At 53.0% G+C, this 8,977-nt stretch overlaps 1 protein-coding gene across 1 annotated transcript; it reads right to left on the bottom strand.

Moving 5' to 3' along the window:
• Positions 1-455: 455 nt before the first annotated feature.
• chrnb2 (cholinergic receptor, nicotinic, beta 2) lies at positions 456-8,723 on the bottom strand. The gene is made up of 6 exons (XM_066721285.1): positions 8,369-8,723; positions 4,524-4,669; positions 4,389-4,433; positions 3,835-3,944; positions 1,887-3,042; positions 456-1,456 (listed from the first exon to the last, which is right to left on the bottom strand). The coding sequence occupies exons 1-6, from the start codon at positions 8,418-8,420 to the stop codon at positions 1,304-1,306; spliced, it is 1,662 nt and encodes a 553-aa protein (XP_066577382.1). The 5' UTR covers positions 8,421-8,723; the 3' UTR covers positions 456-1,303.
• Between the last annotated feature and the right edge of the window lie 254 nt (positions 8,724-8,977).

The following is an 8,977-nucleotide window of genomic DNA, read 5'->3' as shown; positions in this document are numbered from 1 at the left end:
AAGGTTTCCAGCAAACAAAAAGGTCTCTTAGTCTGCGTGAGGAGAGCCTTGTTGTCAGTGGGATTTTTATAGTATCAATCATTATTGATCATAGCTATATAAGAAACACAGGTGCTGGGTATTGTGGTGAATCACTGTGTTGCCAGAGAACTGAGGGAGGAGTCGGTGATGAACGGAAGAAGAAGAAGAAGAAGAAGTGAATTCTCTGTGTCAGGCGGCCTAATAAAGCAGCAGGGTGTGAAGTGAACCGCGGGCAAGACGCTGGGATCCAGATGTGTCCCAGCTGTGGCGCCACAGTGGGAGCAGCGGAACATCACAGCCTCTGAACATCAGGACATCAGACACTGCAGCTCCATCTTGTCTATTAATTATAGGAGCCCTGAGAGTCACTCAGTGTGTAAGTCAGTCTGTCTGGAGTGGAGGAGTGGAAACACAGACACAATCACACACAACAGTCGCTATTTTTAAACTTTTATTGTCGTGTAAGCCGTTTGGAAAGAAGGAAACCTCACTGAACAGCAGATGTACACTAGAGTTGGACATTCATGGTAAGAAAGATGGAGGGAGGGAGGGAGGGAGGGAGGGAGGGAGGGAAAGGGGTAGAAAGATGAGAGGGGTAAAGGGACAGGTTTGGTGAAAAGGTATAAAGAAAAGTGGAGGGAGAGGGTTAAAGAAAAAAATAAGACATTAAAAAAAACAATACACACTGTGGACAAAAGTATTGGGACGGCAACCAAAATACCCCAAATTGACCGCCGGTCCCAGTGTGTGTGACTGGGAGGGAGCTGGGCAGTGCAGTGCAGTTTGTACAGCACAGAGGAAAGAGAGAGAGGGGCAAAGAAGACCCATCCCCCCATCCATACCCCAAAAGAACAGAGAGAGAGCAGACTGGAATGGAAAAGAGATATAAAAGGACCCCCCTGCAAGCTTCCTCACACACGCTGGCTCGCTCTCTCTCTCTCAGATTCCGCGGTCCTTCCTCCTCTAGGACTCTATTGGCTGCTGTCGGCCCCGCCCCCTCCTCCTGTGTATAGGGTACCCTCTGTATTCCGATTGGCTGGTCACAGCCGCCTGGCAACGCTTTGTCCTTTGCTTCTGATTGGTGAATGTCTCAATCCAGTCAGACGCAGCCATCACAGTTTCCTTGGTCCTGATTGGACTGTGCCGTTTCTCTTCTTCAGTGGTGGAAAAGTGGTGAGGAGGGGTGTGGGGATGTGTGTGTGATTGGCCCTCGTTCCTGTCATTCTGGTAGGAGGGGCGGCGGAGTAGGAGGGGGCGGGGCCGGGAGGAGCCCTGGGATTGGTCACTCGGGGCTGTGGACGATGGTCTTGGCGGTGTAGTTCTGGAACAGCGGCTGCAGGAACATGCCGACGGTGCCGAACACGCACACGAACACAAAGATCCACAGGAACAGCCGGTCGATCACCATCGCAACGTACTTCCAGTCCTCGCTCACCTGCAGCAGAGAGCAAGGGGTCACACACCAACACACACACCGAAACACACATGCTGACACACATAATGACACACACACATACTGACACACTAACACACACTGACACAAACTGACATACTGGCACAGGCTGACTCACACATACTGACACACAGGCATACACACATACTGACACATTGTCACACACACTTACTGAGACGCACACACACACACACTGAACCACACGCAGATGCATTGAAACACACACACACTGATACACTGACGCACACACACACACACACACACACAGTTACCCCATCCCCTGTCAGCCTCTGTCCCGGATTCCCCAACCCCATCCCTCCAGACACCCCCAGCCCCCAGTTACTCCTCTCCCCTCTGGCCCCCCACAACAAATACCCTCAGCCCCCGCCAGCCCTTCCGCCCCGTGACTCACGCTCTGGTCGTCGTCCTCGCTCTTCATGTGGTTGGCGATGAAGCGCACGCCCTCCACCGCCTCCTCCAGCCCGGGGCAGGCCTGGCGCAGCAGCACGGCAGCGGGGGGGGGTGCGGCGGCGCAGGAGGTCGAGGAGGAGCCGGGGCCCGGGGGAGGGGGTGGCGGCGGGGCAGCGGCGCAGGAGGGGGAGTGGTGGTGCAGGGGCAGGGGCAGGGAGGAGGCACCGGCACCCGAGTTGTTGACCGCGCTCTTGTTGTTGTTCCGTAGGCCATTCAGTGCGTCCGCCCCGCCCTCACCGGCGAACTGCCGCACAGTGGCGCGGTTCACGAAGCAGGTGCTGCAGGCCTCGTCCCGGAAATGCCCGCCCGGCACGTCGCCCAGGCCCCCCGGCGGCCCCCCTCGGCCCTCCCGCTGCTCCCGCCCCCTCCGGCGCTGCCTCAGCCGCTGGCGGGCGCAGTTGCCCTGCGGTTGGCGCATGAAGAGCAGGGTGGGCAGCTTGTCCAGGAACACCAGCTTGACCCAGGGGGGCATGGTGTGCGTGGTGGGCGAGCGGTGGTGCACGTTGAGCACACACACGCTGGTGACGATGGAGAAGGTCACCAGCACCATGGTGAACATCAGGTACTTGCCCACCAGGGGCACGTCCAGCGAGGTGGGCGGCACGATCTTGGAGATCAGCAGCAGGAAGACGGTGAGTGCCAGCAGCACGGAGATGCACAGCGTCATCTTCTCACCGCAGTCCGAGGGCAGGTAGAAGACCAGGATGGCCAGCGAGGTGATGAGCACGCAGGGGATGATCAGGTTGATGGTGTAGAAGAGCGGCTTGCGGCGGATGATGAAGTCGTAGGTGATGTCCACGTAGCCCGAGTCGGCCGGGTTCTCGTTGCGCCGGCCGGGCAGGGCGATGATGTCCCACTCGCCGCTGGGCGTGAAGTCGTCCATGCTGGCCACGTCGGTCTTCAGCACCAGGTCAATCTCGCCCCGGTCATAGGTCCAGGAGCGGAAGCGCAGCGTGCAGTTCTGCTGGTCGAAGGGGAAGTGCTTGACCTCGATCTTGCAGGCGCTCTTGTAGATGGCGGGCGGGAGCCAGAAGACGCTGCCGTCGTGCGACACCACCGCGTTCGAGTAGAAGGACACCTCGTACATGCCGTCGGCACTGCAGGGGAGAAAGGGAGAGGAGGCATGGCTAGATGGACACCTCAGAGATAGGGGAAGAGGGGGAAAGTGAGAGAGAGAGGAGCACAGACCTTCCCCTTCACTAACTACAAACTTTGCCAAGTACTTATTGCTCAGACATTGCGTTTATGCACACTCTGATGCTGCACTGAAATAAACATAAGACCTTTAACTTGCATACGTCTTTGTTTATTGTACAAATGTTCAAAATGCACATTTCCTTTGTTTATTTTGTTTTGTGCTGGTCGGTTTCAACCTATCTTTAAAAAGAACGAACGAGTTGCTATTTTAAGGACGGGGTGCACACAGGTATTAAAATAGCATCGTTCCACTCAGTGTTAAAACTCACAAGAACAAGAGTAGTTATCTTACTTTCTGTTTCATAACATTCAATGACCCAGGTCACAGAGCCCACAGGGCCAAGAGCAGCACAGCCATGTCTCCTCACCACCAACAACACAGCAAAGCAGCCCTGTACATGTCTGGTCACACCTGAACAATAACTGCACAATCTGTAAAGCTATTTAACTTTTGTCACTGTGTTGATTCTGTTCTCTTCGCTGTGTCTGTCAATGCTTTGGCAACACTGCTGTCAAGTGCTCATATGCCAATGAAGTTTATTTTGAATATGAATTTGAATTTGAGAGACAGAGACAGAGACAGAGAGGAGGAGCGGTTGTTAAGTGCCTAGTGTGTTGTGAAGGGGGATCCAGGCCCATGCTGTCACTGGGGTACTGCGGGGGGTGTGTTGTGTTGTGTTGTGGTCTCTCACTTGTTGTACAGCACCACGTCAGGCAGCCAGATGTGTTTGGAGGGCAGCCGCACTTTCACCATCCCGTCGAACTCCTCTGGGACCCAGGTCAGACGATAGTCCTGCCACTCCTACACACACACACACACACAGAGGGAACACAACAAAATGGGAAGAGTGAAAACACCGTCAGCTGGACTATACACTCTCAAGAGTATCTCAGAGACACTCCCTAGGGAGGGAGAGGAGAGAGAGGGAGGGAGACAGAGAGACAGAAAGAAAGACAGAAAGACAAAGAGAGGAGGGGGGGAGTCTGGCTGCAGTGTGACAGTCGCTCTGACACGCTCGGCTCCCTCTCAGCGTTGCAGCAGCTGCAGCACAGCTCCCTGCGCTCACATCGCATTAGAGAGTGCTGGCTTCAACGCACTGACTCAACAGCGTCGGGGCTGCACTGGGTGTTAAAGCCACAGTGCGTAACCAGAGTCCCTGAACTTCCGGGGCTCCAGGCAGGAGAGTGTAATCCTGACCTTTACTGTATATTATTATGTTTTGCACGCACACACGCACACACTCACCTGTGTCAGCCACACATTGGTCGTCATTATCTGCTCTCTCTCGTGCTGCAACAAACAATAGTGCATTAGTAACGCATTAGTGTGGTACAGTACAGTGCAGTGCAGTAAAGTGTGGTACAGTATTTTGAGACTCACCACACTGATTAACTGGGCCAGAGACACCATGAGCTGCACAGTCACCAGCTCCGAACCATTGGTTGCTGGGCGGATCAATTTGTTGTAGTGGGCAGGGTTTAGCAGGTGCTCCACCAATCGCTCCTCCGTGTCAGCTGCCAGGCTGCCTGCAACAAAGGTCAAAGGTCACATCCTTTCGGGCACTTGTGCGTCCTTCTGGAAGCAAGAGTTCAGAGGTCCCCCCGAGAGAGAGGGAGGGAGGAGAAGGAGGAAGGGGTAGAAGATGAGGAGAGAGGTGTGGCGGAGAAGGAGGGAGAGGGAGGGAGGGAGGGAGAGAAGGCGATGGAGTGGTACACCTTTCTCTTCATCTATCTCTACAGTACCATAATGAAGAGATGACTGTGCTGTAAGGGTGTGGAACTGCGCCAGTGTGTTAATGAACACTTCAGGGATAGGGAGAGGGGGAGGAGAGGTGAGGAGTGGAAAGAAGAGCAAGTAAACATATTTCAGACAAATACTCTGAAATACTCCCTCTCTCCCACATGTCAGTCGGTCAGTCACTTTGTCAATTGATCAGTCAGGGTGTCAGTCAGTTGATCACTCAGGGAGTCGGTTGATCACTCGGGGTGTCAGTCCATCAGTCAGTGTGTCACTTGATCGGGTGTCAGTCAATCAGTCAGTCAGTGTGTCAGTTGGTCAGTCAGGGTGTCTGTCAGTGTGTCAGTTGATCACTCAGGGTGTCAGCTGGTCAGTCATTGTCTCAGTGTGCCAGTCAGTGTATCAATCAGTCAGTCAGTCGCTATGCCTGGCAGTTGTCATTTGGTCAGTCACGCAGTGTGTCAGTGTGTCAGTGGTTCGGTCAGGTAGTTAAATCCTTTCACTGGAATGTGACAACGGCCTGAAAAAATCTAATCTTCAAATTAAATCTCTCTCGCTCTCTCTCTCAAATTCAAATGAGCTTTATTGGCATGACCGTTATTGCCAAAGCTTTAAAAGCTCTTTCTCTCTCTCTCTCTCTCTCCCCTCTCTTCTCTCTGTCTTTTTCTCTTCTCAACATCACATTATCACTTCTCCCCGGAGAGCCGAGCCGTAAATCAGGTTTATATGAGTGTGAGCAAGACGCCAGCAAGTCTCTCTCTCTCCATCCCTCCCTCCCTCCCTCCCTCCATCCCTGCTTTCTCAGTCCATTCAATCCATAACTTCATATTATCGCTCCTTTCAACCCGGTACAGAAGATTCATTTGTTTTCAATGTTGTGTTTTATATCTCGTCCTGTACAGCATCTCTAATGTCTTCACAGCCCGGCATACGGATATATATTATATAATCCGGGCACTGCAGAGAGGGCTGTGATCAGCAGCAGGTCGATGAGGTTGCATTTTCACTTGCAAGCCTTTAAATAATCAGCCTGTAGTGAAGGAAGGCTGAGAGAACGGCAGCAGACTGGGCCCTATCATTACTGACACATGGACACATGGATACACGGACACACTGACAGTAGGGAACACTGACACACAGACACACCAACACATGGATGCACAGACACACACAGACTGACACACTGACACGCAGACACACGGACACACTGACACATGGATACATAGACACGGACAGACTGACACACTGATACACAGACACACGGACACTAGGGCACACTGACACAAGGATACACAGACACGGACAGACTGATACACAGACACACGGACACACTGACACAGATACTAGGGCACACTGCCACACAGACACACTGACACACGCATACACAAAAACGGACAGACTGACACAATGATACGCAGACACAAAGACACACTGACACATGCATACACAGAGACTGATAAACTGACACACTGATACACAGACACACAGATACACAGACACTGACAGACTGACACACTGATATGCAGACACACGGACACACTGACACATAAATACACAGAGATTAATAGACTGACACACTGATACACAGACACACGGACACTAGGGCACACTGACACAAGGATACACAGACACACGGACACACTGACACAGATACTAGGGCACACTGCCACACAGACACACTGACACACGCATACACAAAAACGGACAGACTGACACAATGATACGCAGACACAAAGACACACTGACACATGGATACACAGAGACTGATAGACTGACACACTGATACACAGACACACAGATACACAGACACTGACAGACTGACACACTGATATGCAGACACACGGACAAACAGACAATAGCACACATTGACACATGGATATACAGACACGGACAGACTGACACACTGATACCCTGACACACTGATACACACTCATAAAGACAATCACATAAAGACACATCAATACACAAACTCTTTTGCACACAGAGCCACTCACTCACACACACACACATTCACTCTCACTCCCAGCCTCAAGGTGCTGCAGAGCCGAATGGCAGCAGACAGCGCAGCTGTGGGGGGAGTTCGGCGGGGTGTGAGCCGAGTGCTGGAGCCGTCGCAGTGACAGCCAGAGTACACTACCTGTCACCCAGCACACATCATCGGCTCCAGCACACAGCCGGCCTGCACACTAACCCAGATACCACGGCACTGAGAGTGCGCTTCATAGGGCGCAGTGTGCTGTATTGTAGTGTACTGTACTGTGATGTAGTGTAGTGTAGTATACTGTAGTTTACTGTACTGTACAGTATTGTACTGTGCTGTATTGCAGTGTAGTGTACTGTAGTATACTATAGTTTACTGTACTGTGCAGTAGTGTAGTGTACTGTGCTGTACTGTAGTGTAGTATACTGTGCTGTAGTGTAGTATACTATAGTTTACTGTACTGTACAGCAGTGTAGTGTGCTGTAATATAGTGTACTGTACTGTGCTGTGGTGTAGTATACTATAGTTTACTGTACTGTGCAGTATTGTAGTGCAGTATAGTATACTAGTATAGCACACTTGTGTGTAGAAGTATAGTGTACCGTGCAGTAGTGTGCTGTGCAGTAGTATCCTGCAGTGTACTACACAGAACATAGAGCCACACACACACACACACACACACACACAGACCCTAACAGACACAAACACACACGGAGACGCGGCATAGCCTACTCCAGCCGGGCAGTACGCAACACTGAAATCCACACAGTGTGACACGCTGTGTTTAATCCCACACTGACACGCACAGGCGCACTCCGGCACGCCGGGCTGGGGGGCTCCAGCGGGATTAGCCTGCACCATGTTTCCAGTGCGGGAGGAACACGCATCCATTATTATTACTATTATGATGCTGCTGCTGCACCAGAATGCTACTGTGCACACAGTATAGCGCGAGAGACATTACATTTTAACACGCACACTGTGTTGTTTACAGCGGCACCGCACAGCCTCTCCGGGGTGGCCCGCAGACGGCCGTGCTGCGGTGTGCGTGTGCGTGTGCGTGTGCACCGCTCTGCCTCTTCACCTCTCCTGCATATGCGCCATTGCCGAGCTGTGCACACGGAACAGGTGGCAGGGGACGGGGAGAGGGGCCGAGCGCAGGCATCCCCACAGCCCACAGCACGAACTCATAACGACCATAATAATAATGAGAATAATAGCATTACATCACTCTCAGAGCACAGCCTGCCGTCTCTGTCTATATATGTCCATATAAACCAATTCCCTCTCCCTCTTTCTAATGCAAAAAACAAAACACACACACACAGCGACGGAAAGACAGTCGACACCCAAGAAAGCGTGGCGTATTGGCTCCCCTGTCCTCTCTCCCTCGTTGTCTTGTTGTTTTCCGTGTCTGTTTCTGCCTCCCTACGTCTGTCCTTCTCCCGGCGTGCGGGACCCCCCTGTCCCCCGTGTGTCCCCCTGTCCCCCGGCGCGCGGTACTCACTGTGGACGGCGGCCGCCAGCCCGAGCGCGAGCCACAGCGCCGCGCGGACCATGGTCTCGCGCGTGTCTCCCGCGGACCCCCGGCACCGGCGACAGCGGCCAGGACCACCGGCCACCGGCGCGCCGAGGACAGGGAGTCAGGGACGGTGCTCCCGCTGCTGCTGCCGCTGACGGGGAGGGTGTTTTCGTCCTGCTGGAGTCTCTATATATGGCGTCTTCCCGTCTCCATCGGTCCCCTCCGTCTGTGTGAATCAATGTGGGGAGGATTGGTATCGTCGCCGACCGTGTGATCCGAGAGAGAGGGAGAGAGAGAGAGAGGGGGAGAGGAGGTGTGCGGTGGTGACAGACGAGGGAGGGGGGTGACAGGCTGCTTTTCACTGCTGTGCTCTCTCTCTCTCTCCCTCTCTCTCTCTCTCTCTGTTTTTTATTCAATATACACACTCTGCCAAAACGAAATGATGGATGTTCATAACCGATCAAGGTCTGAGTGCAGCTCCCACCACTGCCTCTATCCGCATAACATGCCCAGTACCAAACCGATGAATGAATGAATGGATGGATGGATGGATGGATGAATGAAAACAGCGCAGTTCCGATCCCGACAATGAAC

The sequence above is a fragment of the Amia ocellicauda genome, chromosome 14 (genome assembly GCF_036373705.1).
Source record: "Amia ocellicauda isolate fAmiCal2 chromosome 14, fAmiCal2.hap1, whole genome shotgun sequence".
Taxonomy (NCBI): domain Eukaryota; kingdom Metazoa; phylum Chordata; class Actinopteri; order Amiiformes; family Amiidae; genus Amia; species Amia ocellicauda.
The sequence above is the reverse complement of the archived record's forward strand: the minus strand, read 5'-3'. Positions and strand labels throughout refer to the sequence as shown.